The sequence below is a fragment of the Xyrauchen texanus genome, chromosome 15 (assembly GCF_025860055.1).
Source record: "Xyrauchen texanus isolate HMW12.3.18 chromosome 15, RBS_HiC_50CHRs, whole genome shotgun sequence".
In the NCBI taxonomy this organism is placed as follows: domain Eukaryota; kingdom Metazoa; phylum Chordata; class Actinopteri; order Cypriniformes; family Catostomidae; genus Xyrauchen; species Xyrauchen texanus.
In genome coordinates this window covers 7,336,311-7,364,082 of record NC_068290.1, presented here as the reverse complement: position 1 = coordinate 7,364,082, position 27,772 = coordinate 7,336,311, and the positions used below count along the sequence as shown (strand labels likewise).

Here is a 27,772-nt window from a genome sequence, read left to right as displayed (position 1 = left end):
AATGATTTGTTTTGAGAGACCGGATTAACCCAACCAATGCCGTGAGTTGGGGCAGGGCTAACTCTTTGTTTGACCAACAGCAGACTGGGGGTGTATTCAGTAAAAAAAAAATATTTTTGCAATTCCGTTTGGTGATGTTAGTGGTGCAGAAAATACATCAGCTTTAACTCAAGATCTACGCATCGTGTCGTGTTTTATTTGGGCTCATTTTCACTGCAAACACTTGATATTAAGCTATCGTGATTCGTGAATAAAATGCGACAAATAATACACATCTGATTCTAACATATGTAACTCTTTGTGAGTGCACATTACAATAAACATTTCAGTCTATGAGTGAAACAATATGTTTGTGTGATATTGATTAACGTTAATCACTTTCAATCAAGGATTTTTCAGATTTTGCAACCCTATTTGCTATGCACTAATTGTCAGATTCACTGACAATGTTTTAACGAGGGGTGTGATGAAACGTCATTTTGAGGGGATGAGGAGTTACATCTGACAGTGGTCTTTTACAGTGATCCTGTTTGTTAGCAAAATAATGTTATGGTGGACAGAGTATTTAAACAAGTTGCATAAAATACTTTGTATAGGGAAAATACTAGTAGCGTCCCTATGACTGTTTGTGTGTGCACACGTGTTTTGGTGTGCAGTCTGTTTGAACGGCCGACAACAAGTACATATAAATTATACATTAAAATTACATAAATTACATATTAAATATAAAAATTTGTCACAGGATCTTTTGGATGAGCAACTTAAATACTCCGGAAAATCAGCTGCGGCCCGTGCATTTTAAGTCTAGGCCTTCAATGCAATTCATGCCATTAAGAAAACACAGTCTCGCAACGAATAAGAACATTACATGGTAGTCAACTAACAATACCAATTGACATTTTAAAAACACGTTCACGTGCAAAAGCCAGAACCAATGGGGTCTAATACCAAGAAAAATCTCTCTAAAAATATTTGCGATTTAAATTTTGTTTCATCAGGGCACACGGTTACTTTTCAAAACTTGATCGACACTGAATGCTCAAGCAGCCTAATATACACTTAGAAAACTCCTGATGTTGCTATAATGCAATAAGCACTTACCAATTAGCTTGAAGTGAAAATCAGTCCTCCTTACCGCTTTAATTAATCAATCGCACAATAATGCAGAACAGTTTAGGTTTTTAAATCCATAAGGATCTCTTTCTCAACGGCAATACCAGCAGTGATGACAGATGACTCGTCAGCAAGATCTTGCACTCTTTGCTTTCAAATTAAATACATCACATAAAGCGTAATTGCGTCACACAAGGCCAGCTAGAAGGCCTGGATTGAGACATATCCTAAAGACCACACCCACAAGAACAATTAAATCAATCTGATTGGCTGATGAATCTGACAATCTGACTTTAGACGCCCATTCACTGCACTGTTGAGTGATTCAGTGGAAATTCTGATGGCCTGACGGGGTGGAGCTCAGACTCAAGCACAGCTTCGGCTAACGAGCTTGGCTTCGGTCATGTGATTTGTGAAAGAGTTGTCAGACTTTGCTTGTGAGCAGTGAGAATTAAATTCTGATTGGATAAATGTTTTTGTTTTTTGCTATTCATTTGTAGATTAATTAGGAGTATAAAGCGATTGAAAATACATGGGTCAATGAGAATGAAAGGATGAAAAAAAGTTTAATTTATTAGGCATGTTACGCCAGCAGAGAAGGCTTTGCTGGCCCTGAGAAATTGCCACTGTGGAAAACATGGTAGTTAAACTACTTTATTTGCTACATTACAAGATGCAATAAAAAGTAATGGTGACTGAGGCTAACATTCTGCCTAACATATCCTTTTGTGTTCCACAGGAGAAAGACACATTTTACATTTTAGGTGAAATATCCCTTTAAGCTTGCGTTGTGTAGTGTAAAACAACTTCCCCTCCTCTCTTGCTCTCCCACAGCCCAGTTTGCGGTTTGGTTCCTGCATAGTTATATACCTAATCAGGCTAAGAATAGCCCCCAGGGAGCCCAACACATAGACGCTTGCGGTTTTTTACCCTCCTGCCTAGGGGACACAATTGCTTCATTTAACTTACTCTATTCGGCCCTTGCCAAAAGGGGAAACAGCCAGAGAGAGAACGAGTGAAGGGGCCACATCATCACTCATTTTACTTGCACATCTCCTTTACCTTGGCTCCGAACATCACCGCCATGGAGATACGGCTCAATTAAGTGAGTTTCACGGGTTAGACCGCCAAACTGCCCGACAAAATGTTATCAGCGGAAATCTTGTCATGTAATGAATATGGATATTGACTTGTGTTACGTCCCTGTGATTGTGTGTGAGAAGCAAATGCACACAAGCACACACTCAGAATGAACGAGGCTTGAGCTAATCCAAAATCGGTCTCACTACTATCATATATTTGAATATATTGTAATATACTTTATATATGAATTTTAAACCAATTTTAAACCAATAGTTTTATATTTTTCCATAGTTTTTAATTCGATTACATCAATCGCAATGCTTCATGGGATTGTAGTTCATTCTTTCCTCATGAAAGGCATTAAATACACAGTCCATTTGTCCGATTTTCAAATACTTTTTCATTCAAATCAAAGTTTTTAATGTTGTGATCCTATTTGGAGCTGACTGGTTTTGTTCATGGTTTAAAACTCCTAATTGAAGCATTTTATGAAATCCCTATGGAAAACAAATTGGAAAAATACTTCCATTTTTTCACTCTATAGTGCTGTATGAATAGGATATGGAGTGGTGGTGGTGTAGTGGTCTAAGCACATAACTGGTAATCAGAAGAACCCTGGTTCAAGCCCCACAGCCACCACCATTGTGTCTTTGAGCAAGGCACTTAACTCCAGGTTGCTCCGGGGGGATTGTCCCTGTAATAAGGGCTCTGTAAGTTGCTTTGGATAAAAGCATCTGCCAAATGCATAAATGTAAATGTAGTGCTATACCATGAATGTGGATAGCATAGCTCAGATATTTTGGTCTAGGAAGAATTTGATGAGAAATATCGGAGTTCACATGATGTTGGGATCTTGGTAATCCTGAGCACAGCATGAGACATTGTTGAGATCTTTATTGAAACTTTAGAGGAGACATGTCTTTTTCTAATGGAACAAATAATAATTGTTTTCTATTTAATCTTATTTAATCCTTTTAATCATTGGTGTCTTGGAGAATCAACTGAGATGTTAAAAAGATCTCATTTGTGATTTTTCCTTCCTAAGGGCACTATCAGACTTTAAATACTGATGTTCCAATCCTGTCCTGATCGGAATGCAGGCTAAGGTGGGAGGGAGGGGAGAGAGAGAGAGAGAGAGAGAGAGAGAGAGAGAGAGAAAGAGAAAGAAAGGGTCCAATCGATGATCTGACAGTCTAAACTAGATTTCTAAGCAGTTTGGCACTCTCAGCAGCAAGATAAGATACACGTTCTTTGACCTGAGCTATGAAGTTGCCATGGCGATCAGGGAGTACACTTTCCCAATTGATATTGCGCAGATGTAGCAACAAATAGAACCAGATCACAAGGCTGATAGAGCTGATTAATTAATACCAATATTGATCTGTACAAGCAAGACACAAGGCTATTAACTCGAAGGCTGAAAGTCAGTTGTTACCTGGGGCTCAATAGACTGATCACTGATATCATGGCTAAATAAACTAAACAACAGACGACACAGATTAGTCAAGTACATTTTCTGTGATTTGATCTTGTTAGGTCCTTCAAGACAGAGTGGAAGGAAAAGTTGCCTCAAAGGAACAGTTCACCCCAAAATTCTGTCATAATAAGTTTTTCCAAACTTTCTTTCTTCTGTGCCACACAAAAAGAGAAATTTAAATGTTCACACTTTTCCATCCAACAGTATATTATGACCACGGGCGGTCAAGCTCCAAAAAAAAAAAGAAAAAAGCACCATAAAAGTAGTCCATAGGATTCATATGCTATAGGGATGCACGATATATCGGCGGAAAATCGGGAAAATCGACATATTATTACCATGCCGATAGTGGTCCAGTGTTGCGAAGCAAGCTCATGTCGATCTGTGAGGATTATTTTAACATCTCTGCACCATTGTTTTGGAGCTGGGATCATCTACTGTATGTAAAGACATGCCATTTCCCATATTCGGTTTATGTTTTAGCAATAAACCAATATGCAACAAAAAACATTTATGTATATTACTGGGGCAATTATTTTCACTTAGTACTTCATGATGAAAAAAAGAATATGAAAAATAGTATAACATTACATACAGCAAAGAAACATGATTAAAACAAGCAACGATGTAGCACTGTACATAAATCTTGGTGTATTTTACGATTTGAGACGAGCATTACCATAAATACTCACATAAATGGGTGTTTTGACAAGTGTTTTGTCATTTATTTCTCATTTAAATCAGCATACATCTGTTATATAGGCACAATTCTGGTTCATGTTACATCTGGCAAACCTTAAATAGCAGCAGTTAAGAGTTTCCAAGCTTTTAAAGGCCCCTTTTTATTAATTAACAAGCAGGACCAGGTTATACGAGTAAAAAATAAAACTTTTTATTTTTTTATTATTATTATCCGTCAATAGTATCGGCCCAGATTTTCCATATCGGTGCATCCTTACAATATTCCAAGTCTTCAAAAGCCATATGATAGCTTTGTGCGAAGAACAAAATGAAATTCACCAAAAATCTTGCCCTCTGTTATAAGGGTCAAACCTCATTTGCACTTCCACAGGCAAACCGGCACATCACGAGGGTCTAGCCACCATAGACATTGAGATGAACAAATGCTTTTGGCTTGTTTCTCACACAAAGCTTTTGTTTGGCTTAGGAAGACTTGAAATATAGCACATGCATTGTATAGCACATGCATTGTATGGACTACTTTTATGGTGCCTTTTTTAAGCTTGAGAGTACAAATGACCACCCACTTTCATTGTATCTAAAATTACCTTCTTCAAAAATACTGTTTTTGGTTTCCACGGAAGAAAGAAACTCATACAGGTTTGGAACAGCATATGGGTGATTAAACAATTACAGAATTAACTTAGAGGAAAATTACTGAATGATTAACAATTAACAGTGTCATGTGAATGAATGGATATATAGTAGAACCCAATGTGAATCCGAAGTGACAACTGTAAACTGATGAGCTTTTTTCAAAATGAAGATATTGTTTACAACTTTTCCTTAGGTGAGAACAGCACAAACTGTCTGGAATCATCCAGTGTGAGGAATTCAGGAAAAAGGAAGATAAAGAGGAAAGTATGGCAGGAAGTGACCTCCAACTTTTGAAGCTGCCTACCCGGATGCACCATAGACTGTTTTGCTGAACAGCAAGAGAAAGATATAGACAAACTGATAGAGAGATAGAGAGAGATATTTGGAGGAAGGATGGATCCGTTAGAGAGAGAGACAGAAAATGACAGCAATCCTCCTCTCTAATGATGGCTGACTAAACCCTTTACCCATATTTTATTTGTATTTTTTTTTCAAGGATAGACACAAAAATATTTGGCAGACACACTCTGTCACTTGTGAGGATCTCATAAAGAGAAACACAAAGTGGCAATCAATTAATAGAGTGAAACAACTGCAACTACTTTTTCAGCCATCTTGGTATTGTAAACTGAAGTATTCCCATTCATATTTTTCCATAGGGATTTCATAAAATACACCTTTAAAAAGTTCTAAAATATACGTGAACTAAACCAACAAGCTCTGAGGTGAATCACAAGATTACAAACCTTAATTTGAAGCAAAAAACACACTGGTGGCCAAAAGTTTGTAATAATATACAGGTTTTGCTCTTGTGGAAAGAAATTGGTACTTTTATTCAACAAAGTGACATTCAACTGATCACAATGTATAGTCAGGACATTAATAATGTGAAAAATTACTATTACAATTTGAAAAAAAAATGTCAGAACTTCTTAAACTACTTCAAAGAGTTCTCATCATAAAAACCTCCATGTGCAGCAATGACAGCTTTGCAGATCCTTGACATTCTAGCTGTCAGTTTGTCCAGATACTCAGGTGACATTTCACCCCACACTTCCTGTAGCACTTGCCATAGATGTGGCTGTCTTATCAGGCACTTCTCACACACCTTACAGTCTAGCTGATCCTACAAATGTTCAATGGGGTTAAGATCCATAACACTCTTTTCCAATTATCTGTTGTCCAATGTCGGAGTTTCTTTGCCCACTCTAACATTTTCTTTTTCTGCTTCAAAATAGGGTTTTTCTTTGCAATTCTTCCCATAAGGCTACACCCCTGAGTCTTCTCTTTACTGTTGTACATGAAACTGGTGTTGAGCTGAGGACATGTGAGGTGTCTATTTCTCAAACTACAGTCTCTGATGTACTTATCCTCTTGTTTAGTTTTACATCTGACCTTCCACATCTCTTTCTGTCCTTGTTAGAGACAGTTTTCCTTTGTCTTTGAAGACTGTAGCATACACCATTGAATGAAATCTTCAGTTTTTGGCAATTTCAAGCATTGTATAGCCTTCATTCCTCAAAACAATGATTGATTGACGAGTTCTAGAGAAAGCTGTTTCTTTTCCTTTTTTGACCTAATATTGACCTTCAGACATGCCAGTCTATTGCATACTGTGGCAACTCAAAGATACAAAGATAATGTTAAGCTTCATTTAATTAACTAAATAGCTTTCAACAGTGTTTGATATAACGGCAAGTGATTTTCTAGTACCAAATTAGCAATTTAGCATGATTACTCAAGGATATGGTGCTGGATTGATGGCTGCTAGATGTGTCTAGATTTGATCAAAAATTACTTTTTTTCAAATAGTGATGGTGCTGGTTTTTTTCATCAGTAATGTCCTGACTATAAATTATGATCAGTTGAATGCCACTTTAGTGAATAAAAGTACCAGTCTCTTTCCATCCATCCATCCATCCATCGTCAACCGCTTATCCTGTGTACAGGGTCGCGGGGGGCTGGAGCCTATCCCAGCTAACATTGGGCGAAAGGCGGGGGACACCCTGGACAGGTCGCCAGTCCATCGCAGCCAATTTCTTTCCATGACAGCAAAATCTGTACATTATTTCAAACTTTTCACCACCAGTGTATATATATATATATATATATATATATATATATATATATATATATATATATATTTGAACATCAGACAAAAAGACGAAGGTACAAGACTGTTTCCTTAAAATCTTTAATGAGGGAATGAACTACAATCCCATGAAGTATTGCAAATGACATCATCTAATTAAAAACAATAGAATAATATAAAATTATTGATTTGAAGTTACTGATTATAAGTATAGAATCTATAGAAAATATTTTAAGATGAATATTTTAAAATATTTCCAATATATAAAGACATAGAAGTATTTTGTATATTCAACTCATTTACAGTCTCGTTCACAGCGCGGCATGGGAATGGGCAGTCACTGCAGGGTTCTTTTGCCACAATTTGTTTTCCATGATTCTCTGATTGGTGTATTGTTTCCTTTCAGGATGATGGGTAGTGTAGTTATTCACCAGGAATTCTGTTATTAAACGAAGACAAAATAACACGTACTGATGGCTTCAACAGAAGCACATACCATCTATTAACAAACCTCAGAGCTCACGGTAGGTCTGTCTTTAATGTTTTAAAATGTCCGTGTTTATAAATTATGGTTAATAATCAATTCCCCAAGGAATACAATTATGGGATTTTTACTTACGGAACCAGGCTGTAGCACTTGTATACCTCGAAAAGCAGCGAAAAGGACAGTTCACCCAAAATATAATTTCAAAATCATTTTCATTTAAAGCTCCAAAAATCAAATCAAGGCCAAATAAAAGTAATCCATAAGACTTCAGTGGTTATATCCATATAATCACAAGCAGTATAACAGGTGTGGGTAAGAAACGGGTGCATTTGTAAGTTCTGTTTTACAATCAATATCCACTTCCACATTCTTTCAAATTTTTTAAGTAAAAAATTATAGTTGAGATTTATGAAAAAAAAAAAAAAAAGGACAAATATTGATCTGTTTCTCACCTACATTATCATATCACTTCTGAAGATATGGATTAAACCACTGGAACCTTATGGATTACTTTTATGTGGCCTTTGTGTGATTTTTTTTAGATTTTTGGTCTGGTCAACATTTACTTGCATTGTAAGGACCTACATAGCAGAGATATTGTTTGTGTTCTGCAGAAGAAAGAAGGTCATGCACATCGGGGATGGCATGAGGGTGAGTAAATGATGAGAGAATTTAAATTTTTGGGTGGACTATCCCTTTAACAACAAAACCAGAACAGCATAAACACATACACATACTCTACACTAGTACACTTCTAGCTAAACAACCTCAGTATCATGGACTATTGGATTCTAAAATGTGTCATGACACAATTCATAAATTCTCAGTTGGCCAAAAGGGGCGCTATAGCAGACAGTAGCGTAAACTCCTCTGTTGTCTTCTTTTTCCAATAGTATCCAGCTGCAGACCCGCAGCACCACCAGTTTCAGAACCCCAGTTTCAGAACCCCAGCGCCAGAACCTGAAGTGAGGGGCGGAGCTTACGTTCTAAACCGAGTAGCGCCACCTAACGTTTTGGAGAGTAGGCTACACCACCAGTTTCAGAACCCCAGCGCCAGAACCTGAAGTGAGGGGCGGAGCTTACGTTCTAAACCGAGTAGCGCCACCTAACGTTTTGGAGAGTACTTTGCTTTTATTACAAACGAAACATCATACTTTATATGTATGTTATAATGATTCTTTAAGTTACAGTACAATAAGCATTTTAAAACATTGATCTTGTGTAATATAATTGTATATAGTTATCCGTTTCATTGTATTATGAGAGTTACTTCCTGATCATGATGGAGAAAAAAAATGCTTGAAACTTATGGGCATTTTATATAAAATATACTTTATTTCACAAGAACATGTGCAGCATGCATTTTTCTTTATGTAAAATAAAACATGTCAAAAAAACTAAAAAGAGAGAAAATTCAGCATCATTTTAAAAGAAACAATAAAAATATATACAACAAATGACCAATTCACCCCTAGGCCCATTTTATCATGACAATCCTGTATAAATTAAACTTAAAATGTATCAAATGAGGAATTCACTCTCAGGCCCATTTTGTCCTTACATTCTTGCAAAAATAACTCCATGTCATCCCTGAACACAAAATGAAATAGAAAGGGCTCTCTGGAAGCTTCTGACTGTTCCAGGAGATTGTTGCGGGCCTTTTCCTTGTTGTCTTCATTCATTCGAAATGTCTCTACAAGAGATGAAAGCACCACACAATAATCTCAACGTTAAAAAAAAACTCAACTATAAGGTAACATTAACTCACAAACAATGCATATAACAGAGGAACATGGAACAAACACTTTAACACCTTCACAAGATGTCTTCAAAACGTCACCGCAAGGCTCATTTACAACTTAATATATGCAATAATTTTTCACAAAATGATGTCAAAAACGTTACACAACTCACCATGCTCTCCGCCATGCTTGTCTCATTGTCAATAACTCCGCCCCTCACTTCAGGTTCTGGCGCTGGGGTTCTGAAACTGGGGTTCTGAAACTGGTGGTGCTGCGGGTCTGCAGCTGGATATGTCTCTCTTTTTCAGCTATATAATGTATAGGTATCAGTATGTGTTCCCTGAAATTGAACCAACAACCTTGGCATTGGTAGATGCTCTAACAATCAAGCTACAGACGAACATAAACTAATTTCAAATTATAATTTTTTTTCTTTTTATCAGACTGGCAGCATTTGCATTTAAATATTTGCATTGTAAAAGATTATGGAGGCAAACACTCCTTCAGCTTAGGCGAGGCAAAACAACACAATCTGTTACTGGCATGGCAGCCAACAGATGTCGAAAGGAAAGTTGGCATCCAGCAGCCATTCGTCATAAGACATAAATCTAAGAAGAGCACAGGAAGACACACTTTCATTAGTAGAATTTGCAAAACAATGTCTAAAGTATGAGATAGTCGTCTCAAAGGAGTTTTGATTTTACCTCAATATGATATTCTCCCTCCAAAACCATCAGATGCTTGAGCTGGTTTGGAAAACCATTCAGTTGTGAAACACACTGGAACACAATACACACACACACAAACACAAAAACACACGCACACACACACACACACACACACACACACACACACAAAACATCCGATTTTCCTGATGAGAAAATCAGCTGAGAACAAATAAAAGACCACCACACACACACACACACACACACACACACACACACACACACACACACTCACACACACAATTTCACTGATGTTCACCAATTATAGTTTAAGCAAAAAGCCATAAAAATAGAAAACGAAAAAATAGAATTGAGATAATCCAATGAGAATAAACAGATAAACCACTAAATCCCAAACCACACATACACACACACACACACACACACACACACACCAGATGTATGCTGCATGAACATTCACTATTATTTAAAATACAATGGCATAAAAATATAAAGCTATAAAACAGAAACTAGCAAATCTAGTGAAAATAAACAAATAAACCACTGCATTTCAAACTTAGCTAAAAGGGGACATACAATACCATAGACTTCTATTGTTATTATACATATATAGGGGTTATTATACCCTAGCCCTAAGTCAAATATAATTATTATAAACTAACAGAAAATATTTATTATGTATCATTTATTTTGTTTAATTGAGGACATCCCCAAATGTCCCCAAAGAGGTTGGTTGTCATATTTAGCTCATTTCTGGGAACAAATATCCCCTCAAACTATAGTAAATAAAGTACATGCAGACATCCTTTTCCTCTCCATACACACGTCCACAATGACATGTTGGCAGCCGAGTCAGCAAACACTCTCACTGCTCCATTATAAGTTGAGCCTGTGATAAACCCCATCCAGAGATGGACGTGTTACCTGATAGGCCTGATGGAGCTCTTATATGACATCATCATCTGCTGGGCAGAGCTAAGATGACAATCACACAGGTATTTTCAAGAAGTCATAGTGGCAGTTGATTACAAACACACATTCATAGAGCAACAACAATCCTCCAAACGAGATCTGCAACTATCACAGGACACTGACACATCCTCTGAGATTGGCACTGGATTTCGAACAAACATTTTAGAAGCAGCTACTTATCTGTCAATTGCATTTCCTTTGTCTTTCAACTCAAAACCGAGATAAAACATGGTCTATATACTCCTGATGTGTTCAACCCAATCTCATGAAAGGTTGTACATAATTTATGAGTTGACTATTTTGTATGGTCTTGCATGATGTTGTTAGAATAAACTCATACGACTTCGTCACATGCAAATTCCCACATTAAGCGCGAGTTCTGCGCAGGAAGCATTAAGGACATATTTATTAATATTATGCCCAAACCCCTTATCTAAACTTAACCAATCAGTGGAGTGTGTAAACATGATAGGAAGCTGTTGTGTGTGACAGAAGCAAGTCATTTTCGTGTATTAGATGGAAATGATGTCCAGTGATGTCACTGGCTGTAGTGAAAGTCGTAGGAATTCAAACGAGTGCAGTCACATGATATCAGACAAATTAGCCAAACGTAGAAAAGTCGTAGGAATCCTGGCGATTTCGCCATGAGAGTGTATTGGATATGTTCCTGTTGTTGAACCCCTATTGGTAAGAATCAGGATTTTGGTCCAGATAAAGGTTCTATTCAGTGTTGGGTGTAACGTGTTAAAAGTAACGCATGTTATGTTATCATATTATTTTAGTATTATTGTAGTGCATGATGGGCATTGTAGTTCTAGAGACTGTGAGGCTTGTCTACCAAAGATGCATACACAATGAAGTATTCATATGTGTGGCATGATGGGTATTGTAGTTCTAGAGAGTATAAGCCATGCTTATCAGCGATGGGCAGAGTGCAACAAGTCTTCTTTTAACCCACCCTGAGATTTATGTTTTAAAAACTGCTAAATATTGCTAGTAAAGTTAATGTACATCTGAAAGCTTCGGTGGAATCCAGTTGTACACATCATTTGCAGAGTTGGATTTGTTGTGCGCTGGAGTGTACATAAGCAGCCATCATAAACTTTGCCTTTGTCATGACAATCAAACCCAGAGTTAAGAACTGTAAGTGGTAAGTTAAACTTTTTCTATTGGTGGTGGTGACATAGTGGACTAAAGCACATAACTGGTAATCAGAAGGTGGCTGGTTCGATCCCCACGGCCACCACCATTGTGTCCTTGAGCAAGGCACTTAACTCCAGGTTGTTCCGGGGGGGATTGTCCCTGTAATAAGTGCACTGTAAGTCACTTTGGATAAAAGCGTCTGCCAAATGCATAAATGTAAATGTAAATGTAAATGATTCATGTATGCTTTCGTGGTATATAGCAGGCATTAGCCGGGAGAAGTCTTCCCGTCGCCACAACATGATTATAGTTACATACAACGTAGAATGATCAATGACTGTTTGTGCATCTGAACTGCTTCGTTATAAAGCTGCCATAACCACTGCCCTAGGATCAGTTTGCATCCAAACTGCTAACATTCAACATTCGGTTGAGTGAAATGCAACTGATGCATGTGTAAATACACATTGCATTAAAAAATCAGTAATCACATTTAGGCAGAGGGATTATAAGACTAGCCTTCCACTGTCAATGGCGTGATATACAGGGTGAAATACTCACTCAATTCACTGACTTGTGCAGCCAAATTGCTCGTTACACCAACCAGTTTCGAAATTAATCACATTACAAGCTTTGATTTGAAGCAAAAAATATTTGAAAATCTGACAAAATCTTTTGATGGAAAGTTGTTGATTATAAGTATAGAAAAACAAACTACTCTAATATATACAAGTATAAAAGTAGTTTAAGGGTAAAGGGAGACAGACTCGATTACATCATTCACAGTGCGTCATGGGAGTGGGCAGTCACTCTTTGTTTCAAGGGCTTTGTTGGCCGATGTTCTTTGATTGTTGAAGCTTCCTCTGTTGGACCATGGATGATGTCGTTTTTCACCAGGAATTCCACTATCACACACAATTTTTAAACAACAAATTTGAAATGACGCAGTCTGATGGCTTCAACGAAAGCATATACCATCAATGAACAACCTCAGAGCTCACAGTAGGTCTGTCTTTAAAGGTTTATCCGTTATCGTTGAAAATTGTTTCATCTATGGATGGGAATTTTAGTTCCGTAACACGACTGTTGCACTCTATTATGGTCTCTACCTTTTGGAACAGCCTTTGCATTGGTGGCGTGCCTATCATGCCATAAAATGCTGCCTACAGACGCAGCTTCACATTTCAGGATTCGGAACCGAGTGATCCAGAGCGGCCTTACCTCCACCACCTGCCTGCTCTCCAACCCCACACACACACACACACACACACACACACACACAACTTGAGGGGTTATTTTACAGAAAAATTACACCACAGGGCATGCTTTCCATTCGCCAACCTGTGTATCTACCTACCCAGCTTATTAAAGCACCATCAGACTTTCCTCAACAGAGAGAGAGACATCACGCTCTCCCGCAAAGCTAATCGCACTCCATTTCACATCAGAAATATTTTCATCTCTTCCTGTCAGAAATTTTTGCTGGCTCCAACTCAGCTCAGCTAACAATTGGACCAATTTATTGGCATATTGGCATGAGGTGATAAGGGCTAAAAACAACAGCAGCAAGCAGGCGGTTGTGGAGATGAGCTGATAACGCTGATATGAGCTCCCATACAAAACGTCTCGTGCTCCATCGCCTCTCTATCAAACTCTTATTACGAAGAGAAGAAGTGAAAGAGAAGAGTGCAAGAAAGGTTTTTGCTTTGTCGGTGGGGGGTGGGGACGAAAATGAACACAAAATAAATATTAATAAAAAAGTAAATCAGATGTAACGTTTCAGGGCCAAAAAACAAGGAGCAGAAATACATAATTTATCACAGTATTATCGGGATATCCAGGCAGCCTAATCAAGGAGTGGTGGATGACTATTTTTCGCCTTATCATCCAAAGTGGTGGAAACGGAGAGGGAATTATCAGCCCGCTGCAGATTGCTGGGTAGGAATTTTAATGGCAATAATCGGGGCTCTGATGGTATATCTCCTCACCTTATCTTTCCCATTATCTGCCCTTATCTAACAGGCATCGGTGCAAATTAATGGTGCTTTTTCAATACAGCCTTTTTATCATTGCTCAGAGAGCACCCAAGGGTAGAGAATAAGCTAAATATTAAAATACTGCATGAATCACAATTTTAGATAACCGATCAACGTATGGCGGGACGGGGTGGGGGTTTGGGGTGGCTGTTGCCCAACAACCGTTTTGTCCTCTAGAATGACTCTCAGTCTCTCTGTACACTGGATCAGACAGTCTCTTCCTCTCTCTTCCTCTTCCTGAAGTGCTTACGAGAGGAACTATGGGCTCCATGTGACCTTTTAAAGCCAGAGATAATAGCTTGATATTAGCACCTCTACGAATGCTCTAGTAATGGAGCTGTGAGAGCTATTAACTTTAACCTCGGTTCATTCCTGGACATCTTGCATTTTGAAGGAATTCACAGATTGATTTGCATGCAAACACCTCGGTCAACAGTCTAATGACTACAGCTCATCTCTGGTTGTCAAAACCTGTCATGCTTGTCAAAGAAGATAACGAAAAGTACCACGTCAAACATAATGCGCAAACATTGCATTGCACTGACTGATAGCTGCAGCAAATCTTCGATCGTATTTGTGTTTGCTGTATATTGGTACAGTAAACAATTTTAGCTGAACATCTTTAGTGCAACGTTTCAATATTTAAATATGTAAATAAAGTTGTCAAAATTATTCATGCTGAAATTTTTTTTTCAAAGTTATATAATATATTATATAGAAATCATATTAATATATAAAACATATGTTGCTAAAAGTTACATTTAACTTGTCTAGTGAAATATTTTGAGATGATTACATGCATCTCAATATTACAAGTATATCAATGAAATATCCACATGCACATGCACACACACAGAAATAGAAATATTCCCAATCACTGGTACGTACATGATGACACGCATATAAATATCAGGCAGCAATAAAAAAAAAATAAAAATACAGCTTTCTGAGTTGTGTAACTAGTTTATCTCGCTGCTTCTCATCAAAATGACATTATGGTGGACCAATGCCTCTTACTAAAAACATTTTACAACGGAAGATTCCTTATTCCTCCCTGCGCACCAAACACACACACACCCACACACTGCTGCTAAAGGCCATCACCAGTGATCTCATTTAGAAAACACTCATTTTGATGAATGCAGTAGCCAGCTCAATCAATTATTGTTTGAATCATAAAGTCCTACAAAATATCAGGTGTCCTGAAATAGGCCTGACAAAATGAGAATCTTACAAAATAATCAACAAATGGCATATATTTGATCAAACACTTTATTTAACTCTGTAGAGTTCTAAAGATAATTCTAGGCTAAGCTGTGTCAGAATCATTAAGTATTAAATAAATGTCAGACAACAGAAATCACACTTTTGTAAACAGAAAAAAAAAAAATGTTTTCCTCTCAAACTGCATTATCGTGAATACAGAAAATTTGGATATTTCTGTCTGTATAATCTCATTTTAGAATGTCTGTGTTAGGGATTCTGGGCAGTTTTATATATATATATATATATATATATATATATATATATATATATATATATATATATATATATATATATATATAACGATATCGACAGCTGATGCTAAACAGACTCTTGGGACCCCCTTTAGCTACTTTAAGAGAAAGCTGGACATGTTCTAATCTAAAACTAATGTGAACCAAAAAGGTAAATCAGTGCAAATCTATATTGTAAAACAGCATCAGCATTAAAATGAGCATTACAATTATAAATGCACTTTTCAACCTAAAACAAACATACAAGTGCATAATTTTATTCTTATATTTTGCAATCCAAGCCAAGCCACCATACACTAGAACCAAGAGTAGTAAATAAATAAATGACACATCTTCCAAATGTCACATTCCCCCAGCACCATCATGGGGAAATATCTCGACATACCTCAAATACAAAAAGACTGAAAGATGTACTAACTCTAAATAGACCCTCGAGACCCTCTTGCCTTTCAAAGAATCAGCTGTACATCTTCATATTCTATTTCAAAGTAAAAACATAGAATCTGCTCGTGCTTTTTCGATATTTTAAAATTCCAGCATTAAATAAGTGCATACATTGCATCATTATTAGCCGATAAATGCACTTTAAATTCCAGACAACACAAACGTACATTTAGGCTATTCTGCCTGCCAATCCGCAGTAAATCTAAAATAAGCAAGCAAAATAAATAGATGTCGATTTAAAACATGCAGGACAACTTTTCACATTCACAGTATCATCGTGGGAGAACATCTCGATATGCCTCAAAGAAAACAAACAAGAGTGAAAGATGAAAAGAGTTCAATGAACAAAAATGAAAGAATGAACAATTGCACCTGCTGCATTCAGTTGTTATAATGAACTGATCTCCGAACTGTCTCTCTCTTCCATATAGCCTAAACTTTACTCCGCTCGGCTTAGAAATAAATAATAATAATAATAATAATAAACACAGTTACTTACGTTTGATTTGCCGGGGGTTGCTCTGCTTTCTGCGGGACATGTTGGCGTGATCCAGATGCTTATTGATTATAAATAATTGGTGTTATAGATTATTATGAGGGGTTGTTATGGATCATCCAAGATCCGAACGGGTCGCAGAAGGAATGACGATTATTCACAGGCTCTTGCTCTCACACACGCGTTCCCCTTGCTCAGCGCGCGCATGTGTGCGTGTGTGTGTGTATGAGCGGAGCTGCGGTCCGCTCGGACTGACAGTGGAGGGGAAGGCGTTTCGCGCTTTTGTTTGAACATGAAGTTTGATCCACCGCAGGTGCCGTATAGACCAAATTTCCCTCACATACGCTACTGTTACTTTAACTTCATTGTTTTATATATCACCCTTATCAGATAATAATTACCAAAACTCAAGCCAAATGTGTTATTCATTTGATCTGTTTGTATAAAAGTTCTAAATATAGATTCGACATCATACTAAGATAACATAATAAACTCATACCAGATTTTACATGAATATTGTTTTGCATGCCCAGGTTAAAGCGTAAATTTTGGAGGCCTGTCAAAGGCATCCATCTCTCAAGCGCTGAAAGCTGAGAACAGGGGAGCGGCCCGCCCTGTTTTAGCCAATCAGAATACTAGCCAATCAGAAACCCTCTCTGCCTGTCAATCATTTTGCGCTTTCGGGTGTACTTACATTGGGTTGGTTGACATGTATTTTGAGGGCGGGAATTTGGCGAGAGGGCGTTTAGTTCAGAAGAGTCGGAAGTTAATAAATTAGTAATTAATTTAGGGGTTCAGTTGAGCAAAGAATTTACACATCTGACCTATAAGAAGCTATAGTGGAGTCTTGTACATTAAATTCAATTTAGGGGACATGTTGTGAGTTTTTCAGCTGAGAATTTTGTTAATTAAAATTGTCTTGATTCAGATAACATTTATTTGTATTGCACTTTTCACAAAACAAACAGTCAAAGTAGTTTTATAAAGAAAGTTACAGCATTAGGCCTGTCACATGGCCTATACAAAAAGTTTGCATTTGCAGAGACTGTTGCAGAGTAACATACACAATAATGTATACATCTTAGATTTGTATTATTATAGAAGTTGCTCAACTAACACACACAGACACACACACATGTAAGCAAACATGAAAGCGCAAATGTCATATGCACAGTATTACAGCATTCCTCCACGTTTTGGCCCATGGATTTCCTTTCCTTTCCTTTTCCAGTCGATCATGATTACCGGATAGGGATTTTTATCAATTGTGTTTTTTTTTTTAATGATTGCTCTCACAAAGAGCAATTACTAGGCGAGCTGAAGATAACTAGTAAAAAAAAAAAAAAAAATCCATTATAGGAACTTCTGTGACTTTTCCATGACCTTTAATATTTTTCTTAATTTTCATGCAAATCACAGTTTTAAAATGTCTTGATATTTTCAGGTTTTCCATGAAACTGGTACAAAAGACTACAAGTATATACGCTTTACCTCAAAGTATGACTTTGAGCGTGAAGAGCAATGCACTACTTTCATCAAGCATTTAGTAAAAAAATATATTAATATATATTCAAAAATCCTGCAACTTCCACGTCACAGAAAATCCCTTAACTAATATTTGAAGTATCATTTCTTAAACAGTTTCAGGGCCTGGAAATCGCCTTCTTCAATTAGCCAGTTGAACTGCCAAGTAAGACAAGCAAGTCGCCTGTGAAATTATCTTGTAACCCAATTCCAGGACTTTAGAACGGAGTCTGAAACTACGGCATAATTTCAAGGGGTTAACTAGTCAACGGAGCTGCACCTTGAGGAAGCCTTTATCTGCCTCTGTGCAGTTTGCCTCTGCTTTCACTAGCCATTACACTCTGGCAAGAAGTGTGCTCTTCCCAGCCTTCCCTGCTCCAGCACAGGCGGGCTGTGAACTCATGCCATGATGGAGGAACAACATGAGCAATATTAGGCTGGTTTGTGATTCAAGTTGTAGTTCAGGATAGATCTGCAAAGTCAAAAGATGTTTTATCCATTAGATTACTTTTTGAAATGTGACTGTTTCCGCTGATTTCTTTGGGTATACCGTCTTAAAGCATTGCCTTCTTTCACATTTTAAAGATGATTTTAGTTTTAAAGGGTTGAATGAGAGAATGAGGTCAGAATGGTAATGTACATCCTCTCAGCAGGAAGAGCAGGAAATTATTTCGCTTGCACACTTCCGAAGCTTACAGTCTGGACACATAGGCCAAGGTATTCTGACATTTTTGTTAAGCGCTTGTCATTAATTTGCAAGTGTTCAAAGCAAATTACATTCTCATTTCATTCACGGTTGTTCCCTTGAACTCTGCAACTCCTTTAATAAGTTTATTATGTTGTCTATATGTTCATATCTATTGTGTGTTCACATGGTTTTCACTAATCTGTCATTTGAAAGCCACAGGTGTAACAGTCTGTTAATTCTGAACACAGCTGAAAATGACTTTTTGGACCCATTGAGCTCCTGTGGCAGGTCATTGTCAGCGCTTGTGGTTTGTATTAACGAATACCGCCGAATGAATTAACCCTGTCCCTTCTATACTCTCTTTTCAGATAATTCAAGGTTAGATTATGTCTGGAAAACATATTCCCTTTCTTTGAAAAGTTGTATGCACATGAAGGGAACTAAAGGCAGTTTCAACCAATCAATAATAGAATAAAAGTGTTGTGCTGCAGGAGATGTAACTGCAGGAGGCCCTTGTGTGTAATTGTGAAGCAGTTTCACTCAGGGTATCAGAAACTGCTGCTTTCTTCATTTAAACTTGTATTTTGTTTCAGAGGCAGATTAAATGAATCCAGGCACACCGGGTCAGATAATAAAAATGGTTATAAGTAATTGTATAATAATATTCTATAAATTCCTACCACGTAGGAGAGAAAAACAATGCCCACTGCTGCATGCATGCAATTTGCTGCATTTGACAAAAATGCATTAATTAACATTATTGGCTTTGTGATTGCTCCTATTAAATGAGACCGATAAACCATCCAGTCTGATTAATTAGCAAATATTCAACATTAAGACCGATATCAATAGTGTCAATTGCAAAATGTACAGATACCCACGTCAAAGGAAAGTTTTCATTTTCTGTTTTCAAATATATTCATATTTATAAAATTTTCTTTTTTTTCTGAATTTTGAGCATTTTTAGCATTAATGTAAATTCAGCTATTTTGTACCATACAGTTCAGTCCTCATTATATATGTCTTGATATATTGGAATTAAAACATTTTGGTGGGAGAACAACAGAACAAACATATGTTTTTATTAGCAATGGTTTTGATTTATTCTGTTATGTTTTCTAGTATTCACTGGTTCAAAAATTTGAAACCAGTAAGATTAGAAAATATAAACATTAACAATTAACTTCAAAAGACTTTTTATAATTCCTCACTTAACAATGATCAAATTTACCTAGATATTTCCATCCTGTTCTGTTGCCATGTAAATAATAAAGCTATTTAAAGTGTAAGGGCCTATAAGCTTGACCATAGTGTATTTATGAAAGTTTGCTAAACCCTTGAAATATTTCCTTACAGTAAATGAAAACACAAAAAAATGAAATAAATAAATAATTATATATATATATATATATATATATATATATATATATATATATATATATATATATATATATATATATATATATATATTTATACTACAGGGCTGTTGAATGCTTGATTCTGATTGGTTGAGAACGTTCTAAGGTGTGCAATTATTTTCAGGGAAACGCACGGCTAAAGTAGTTCCAGGCAGGTCTTGACCGCATTACAGTTCCATATCACTTCGCGTAGTCAACTGTAATAACGGAAAATAGGATACAATTCATAACAAGAAGTGACAGCGACAAATCCACTTCAACTTCAAGAGGAAAAAAAATGACAGACTATTTTGATTTTCCGGAAGTAAATTTTAATATTTATGGTGAACATAAACATTTTAACAACTGGGCGACCGCAGTATTGGATAGCTCAGATGAAAAAACAAATAAACGGAAGAGGACATCAAAGGCAGCCGGCAACAACAAAAGACATAACACAATCAGCGAAGAACAGCTAGACCGACTCAAGGGCGAAAAACATGAAGAAAACACCAAAAAAACAACAGCTTGGGCTGTCAATGTGTTTAACGTGCAGTTTAATTTTAATAAATAAATTCGTTCGAATTAACGAATGAATTATAATGTATTAATTAATAAATAAATTAAATAATATGACGCACATGATTTTCTGTCTCATTATTGCAACCTCTGTCTCTCTAATAACTACACTAATAACTGCATTAGTCTGCTGTCAGTGGCTCAAACCTCCGTTACTAACTCTAAAATGACGTTTTGGAATTAGCAACGGAGGCATGGGATTAGATGCGTAAGAAATTAGTCCTACATACAAGAGCGTTTTAATGACAAAAACTTGACAAACGTCTAGAATCACATCATCTGAACAATGTTTCGAGGTGTGGTAACTGTAGTATAAGCGGAATAATTGACTCCGGGCCGTTGAATTATTAGAAAAATAATGCACACCCGGGGTGGTAATGCGGTCACGACGCGAAGCGGAGTGGACGTTACACCTCGGTGTGCATTATTTTTCTAATAATTCAACGGCCCGTCATCAATTATTCCTTACATATATATATATATATATATATATATATATATATATATATATATATATATATATATATATATATATATATATATATATATAAAAGTTCAATAGCAATAGCAATCGTATTTGCTATTATAACATATTTTATATTATTATTGATGTTTTATTTTAATCTGCAAAATATCGTCTAACAGCCACTCTGCTGTCTAGATATCGGCATTGGCCACTGAAAACTCAAGATTGGCACTGAAAAAGGGGAAAGCTCTTCCGAAAATACTAAACCAGCACACTTGCGATCAACTTAATACAATTCAGTTTGACATTTGAGCATAATTATATTGTGTAAAGTTCAAGTGATATTCAACACAGTCAGAAAAGTTCAAATGGTTTCAGACTTCTAACAGAAGTTGTTCACTCAACGTAATTTTGACTGCATGCTCAATTCACTTCAATTCAAATCAGCTAATGCAACACAATTATTTAGCATCTGGTCTTAACTTGATTTCATTGTGTAAAATCCATCAATGTTCAATTTGTGTTCAAATTCAATTGTGCTAGGACTATGTGATCAATATTTGTTGCAATGTATTGCTGAAGCCAGGCAGGGGATTTCCTGTTCCCAGCATGCTTTGCTTGGGACTGGATTGGGAGAGTACATTTTAAAATGAACTGTTATTTTAATGTACTTCTATGCAAAAAAAAAAAAAGTTGTAGACTTGTTAGTATTTAATGTTCTATTATAATATGATTTAGAAGTGTTTCTGTCATGTTGAATGTGTTGGAGCTAATGGTTAGGTCATGTTTGGGCATGTTAGCATTAAAAAAAATCAGTGTGTATTGCTTGTCTCATGAAGCAAATACTGTGAGATCATCAGTATAATGACTGATTGGGGATCTGTAAAATTTCAGCAGCACCATACTTGTTATACAGTATAAAAAGTTATATATATATATATATATATATATAACATGCTAATCAAGTACAGATCAAGTGTAAGTTAACTCAATTTATTTAGGTTTTTACTACACAAAGTAATTGATTAGAGCTTACATTTTAATTTCATATCAAACAAACTCATTTTCATTGTGTGGAACCAATATGCACAACTGAATGAATTTAAACCATCAGGTTTATTTTTTAGTGGCACTACTCTCATTCAAACAAAATTAGCTCAGTAGAATTCCAAAGTTCTGCTTTTTGCATACCAAAATAGTCAGATGTTGAGGTTTCTTTGAGCGTAAATTTAGATAGTCCAGTTAAATTGTGAACTCCGGATTAATTTCACACCACGGTTTGATCCCTCAGGACTCTCTGCATGCATTGGATCTTATTCTGGCTGCCTCGTGCCATGTTGGGTGCACAGTTTGACTGACAGGTACAAATCTGTGAGAGGTGGAGGGCGCCTCCATCACGGGCTGCAGCAGATGGTTGAAATAATTAACATGATGCTGTTCTCATCGCAGGGGAAATCAGTGGCACAGAGATCATGCCGCTGCTACTTTAACGCACATACAGTGAAGAGTTTAATAGTAGCATAAAATGAAGGGATTTATAAGGCATAAGGGATTGTTCTGTGATGAGAAGAAATGCATTGTCATAGACTTACAGTAATAAAAATACATATTTCATTGGTAAAAATAAAGTCAGATATAGATATTGCTCTATTTGTCCAATCACATAAAAAAAAAAAAAAGGAATTGTTTCAATGACAAATGTACCTACACTGTCCACTCGAAAAATGAATGTTCAGAAAATATGAAACAAATGTGGAACAATGCAATGGATTAAAATAGAAGCCACATATTACTAAGTTCATTATAACCAGTTCATTATAATTACTGTGTCAATCTCTTACGTTCCAATAGAAATAGTTTCTTAAAGGCATACTTCATCCAAAAATGAAAATACTCACCCTCGTGTTGTTCCAAATGCATATCAAAAGGAGATGTTAGACAGAATGTTAGGGAATGACAGCATCAGTTACCATTCACTTTCATTGTATGGGGAAAAGAGCAGCATCAACATTCTTCAAAGTTTCTCCTCTTGTGTTCTATGGAAGAAAGTAAGTCATATGGGTGAGTAAATGACGACATCATTTCTGTTTATGGGTAAACTAACCTATTAAGATAACAACTGCTCAATTACAAGTTTTACAGCACAAAATCATTGTAAACAAAGTGTGTATGCAGCTACATATATCTGTGTCTGCCTTTAGCCATTTTAAATATGATTTACTGCCTTCTGAAGTTCAGCATCAGCATCAACGGCTGCTCTTGAAGTCGCAAGACTGATTTTCTGCCGTATGATGCCACACCAACTGGCATTATGAGACTGGATGCTATCCAGAAGATGTGATGAGTGTGTGTATGTGTACTAATAGACAGCTGGAGGAGTGGACAGCATCAAGGCCATGCATTTCTGCCCATCTGCTTGAAAAGAGATGGAAGGTCTAGAGTTGATTATGATTAAATTAATAAAAGGAAAAATGACATGGAGCATAATTTTATTAAGAAATTAAATGACTTACGTAACCTAATATGTGCCTCATTAATGTCTAAAATGAAGGGAAAATTCACTCGAAAATGAAACTCTGTCTTTTATTTCCACACCCCCATGTCATTCCAAACCGGTACGTCTTTCTTGCTTCTGAAAAAAACAAGACAAGAAATGTCAAAGAATGTTGACGTAGGTCTTTTTTCCTTTTTTCTGAAGCTGTCAGTCCTAAACATTTTGCTAACATAAGCTTTTGTGTTCAGCATCCTTGTTTGAAATAAACAAATGAGGGTGAGGTAATAATGACAGAATTTTAATTTCTGGATTAACTATTCTCGTATAAAAACCCGATTACATGAAAATAACTTTTAAGTGTTGTACAAGATAAAGAGTGCCTTAAATGGATTGTTGACCTAAAATGAAAATTAATTTACCCTCCCTCAAAACCTCAATGACTGACTTTCTTCCTTGGAACAAAAAAGGAGATGCTAGGCAGAACATTAGCCTCAGTCCCCATTCGCTTTCATTGCATCTTTTATTTTCCATACAACGAATGGTGACTGATGCTAACATAGTACCTCATTTGGTGTTCCAAGAAAGCAAGGCACGCACATTTGGAACAACATGAAGGTGAGTAAATGATGACAGATTTTTTCCTTTTTAAGTGAACAAACCCTTTCACTTCTTGCATTGCAGTCTCTCTTTATGAGAAACCGAAAGCTGTCAATTATGATATTTTGATCGGCAACATGTGTGTCCACCAGAGTATCTTTAGTTTTTGTATGTATGTGTGTGTGTGTGTGTGTGTGTGTGTGTGTGTGTGTGTGTGTGTGTGTGTGTGTGTATGTGGTGTTCTATAGAGATGCAATATAGCATCTCAGTCTAGCAACAGCATTATTAGTGTGCCATGTTGCCTCTGGTCATTGCACCCCAAACCCCCCCCAGCAGCCGCAGCCCGCCAACAGATGTCTGCGAGCGTGCCCGCTTCTCCACCCCGCCTGCCAACCCTGTGTTTAGTGCCAGCCCTTTGCCCAGCAACACACTTTCACACTTCTGCTGCTCCACACCTTCTCTCTTTTCCTCCCTTGTTCTCTGTGTTTTTCCACTTTCTTTGATTTCTGTGCACTCATCCTTTTCTCACTTCTGATTTCCATTCCTCCATTTATATGATCTTCTTCGGTTGGGGTTTTGTTTACTAGGAGCTAAAAAATAAATACAAATAGCACACAGATGGCAGAGCACATGATGAGACACTTCTTAGAGAAAATATATATTTTTTGTATTAAATTAAAAAAAATGCATAGCATGATATTTGTGATGAAATACTACATCTGGGAGAAAGACTTTTTGGTTTTTGTTTCTATTCCTAAAAAGACAGACAAACAAGAGATGCAACCTGTCTTCCAAAATGAGGATGATTATTTATTTATTGATTGATATTAGAGATTTGGGACATAAGTAACTATTCCAAACAAATGTATTCATTCATTTATTTAATTTGTTGTGGTTTGTGAAACACAGAAGAGACTTACTATGTGATAAATATATTTTGCTTCAACATTTGGCTGATTCTTTAAGAATAAAACAGTATTTATTTTAGGTTTTTAAATAAATGTGATATTTGTGGATATGTCACATATTTTAATACTACTAATAAAAAGGTATCTGTGGTGATGATCTAGGTTTAATCAGTGTTACCCATAACTAAAACAAGTAACATTTGAAATTTAACCTGTTTTCAAGTATATTCTGTAACTTGAAAATCACATATTCAAAGCAGTTTTTTTTTTTTTTTTTGCTTGTGTCATAACTGTAAAATTATTTAATAATAAGAAAATAAGTGAAGTGCCTTCACAAAATAGCTATTTAACAGACAATGTAGTTAAACTATTATATGTAAACAATCATTATTTAACTTTTTTTTGACAGTAGGATTTAAAAAAGACAGAAAAGAAAATGATGACTTGCAGCTGTGAAATATTTAAACATTTTAGCTCCTGTGAAACAATAAGTAGATGCACTAGACACATTCATAGAGAACCAGATTTCAACAGTTATGAAACTGACTCATTTTGTTAGTTGTTCTGCATTGTCAATTCTTTCATAATTAATCATACTAAATAACACTAATTTATTATACTTCTTTAACCTGATGAAAAACTTCATCTGTGGAAACATGAGCTTTATTCGAAGAAGCCAATCTTAATGTATTTGTGTAAAATAAATATCTGGCATCCTCACCATCATACAGGTTTTGAGTATATTTGTGATCCTTGGAACATTTGTAATCCAGGTCAGAGCATTTTCATATGTACCCATTTGTTCTTGCTTTGTACATCTAGTATATATATAACATCCCGGAACAAATTACCAACATACAGTGTATTACAGTCAATCTTTATTTTTATCCATATCATGTGATTGCAACGTTATTATCTCTGGTATTAAGCATAATATCCTCCTCTGCTGATTTATTTGAAGTCTTTCCATTTGGGTTTGTGCGGATAATATTCAGTGGATATCAGTCACAAACAGCATATGACTGCTGAATGCACAGAGACAGAATAATTGTATTGAAATACAGTTGCACACAATTTCTGCAATACCTTCATTAAAGGCTGCCAAGGGAGGAAAACAGAATATCGAGTTGATTAATCTATAATTATTAGATTACAAACGGCCGGGCACAGTCCAACCCATTTGCGGTTAATTACATGCTTGCTGTGAGCACTTGTGCCCATGGCAGATGTAACAATAACTGTATAATATCGCATTTCTGAACAGAGCTGCCAGTTAATCAAAGGCACTTATTCTAATGCTGCTATCTCTTGTAAAATATCCGGCGAATATATTTCTCTGATCCAAGCCATTTTCATCTCTGTTTTGAATGAAAACATCTGGCCATATGTTTATATTTGGATTATTATATGTAGTTCATATTTTTCAGTACTTATTAAAGGAATATAAGGGAGATGGGGGCTAGTTTTCATAATGAAAACTGAATTCAGTGAATATTTCTCAGGGTTGAATTCTTTTTAAATGCAATTTCTGTACAGCCACACACTTTAAAGTCTCAGCTAAACAAAAAAACAAACAAAAAAAAACTACAAGTTGAAAATTTTCACCGTTATTGGCCAGGAAAAAAAGATCAAGTTCATTGAACATACAGAGGCAATTTGTTGGGGCAAAATTAAACCGCAAAATAATTATGAAGCACAAGAAACAAAAAAGGGTAGAGGGGGTTCATTTTAAGGGTAAATAATAAAAAGGGGAATCACTGAATAAATCTGAACACATATATGTTTACACTAACAAAACTCTTTTTAAGGGTTAGTTAAGGCAGAAATAGCTTCTTAGTGTAAGAACTTCAGGTTACCACTTTTTACAGTGTACAGCCCTTGTGACAACTAGCCCCTATTTTCTAGTGTTTTACATGTAGCATTCGACGATGTGTTGTTTTGGTCGCTACAGTCAGAATAGCAGCAGTGCAAAGCAAAAAATCAAAATAAGACAGACATGCATCAGTATACGGTATATTCACAGAAAGGCAGGCTGTAGACAGCTCCAAGAAGCAAATCTACATCTGCCAGCCTCCATGCAAATAGCTCTGCCTTCCTTAATGGTGAAACCTTCGATGAAAACAGATAAAAATATTAAATATTCAGGCATCCCTTTCACCCACTATCAAAAGGCTCCAGATGTGCGTGGCCGGAGTTGTTATCGGGTGGCCCAACGACAGGCATTGAAAGACATTCCTCTGAATTTCAGACCATATAAAAGTGTTTTATACGATGCAAATAAATGGTAATTTTTGACTACGGAGGAGAAGGGGGAAAAAGACGCCAATAAACCCTATCATTTGGGACTAAAACTCCACAAACAGGAGACACTTTGGATTCGTCGTGCCTGTCTCCCTGCGTTAGATGCCCGAGATTGCCGCGAAATTAATCCATTTAACAATCTGTGGCTTAAAATGTAAGGATTTCCAGTTTTTCGGAATATCAATAAGTTCC

The 27,772-nt window shown here is 36.4% G+C and overlaps 2 protein-coding genes across 3 annotated transcripts in view; one reads left to right on the top strand and one right to left on the bottom strand.

Moving 5' to 3' along the window:
• Positions 1–16,790, bottom strand: part of LOC127656497 (zinc finger protein ZFPM2-like) — a 207,344-nt gene extending 190,554 nt beyond the window's left edge. Inside the window, exon 1 of the mRNA XM_052144871.1 lies at positions 16,630–16,790. Coding sequence (XP_052000831.1) covers positions 16,630–16,669 — 40 coding nt within the window. The 5' untranslated portion in view covers positions 16,670–16,790. The remainder of the gene's footprint in view (positions 1–16,629) is intronic.
• The window catches only part of upk1a (uroplakin 1a), a 702,734-nt gene that overhangs the window by 319,457 nt on the left and 355,505 nt on the right, over positions 1–27,772 (top strand). The gene's annotated exons all lie outside the window — the stretch shown is intronic.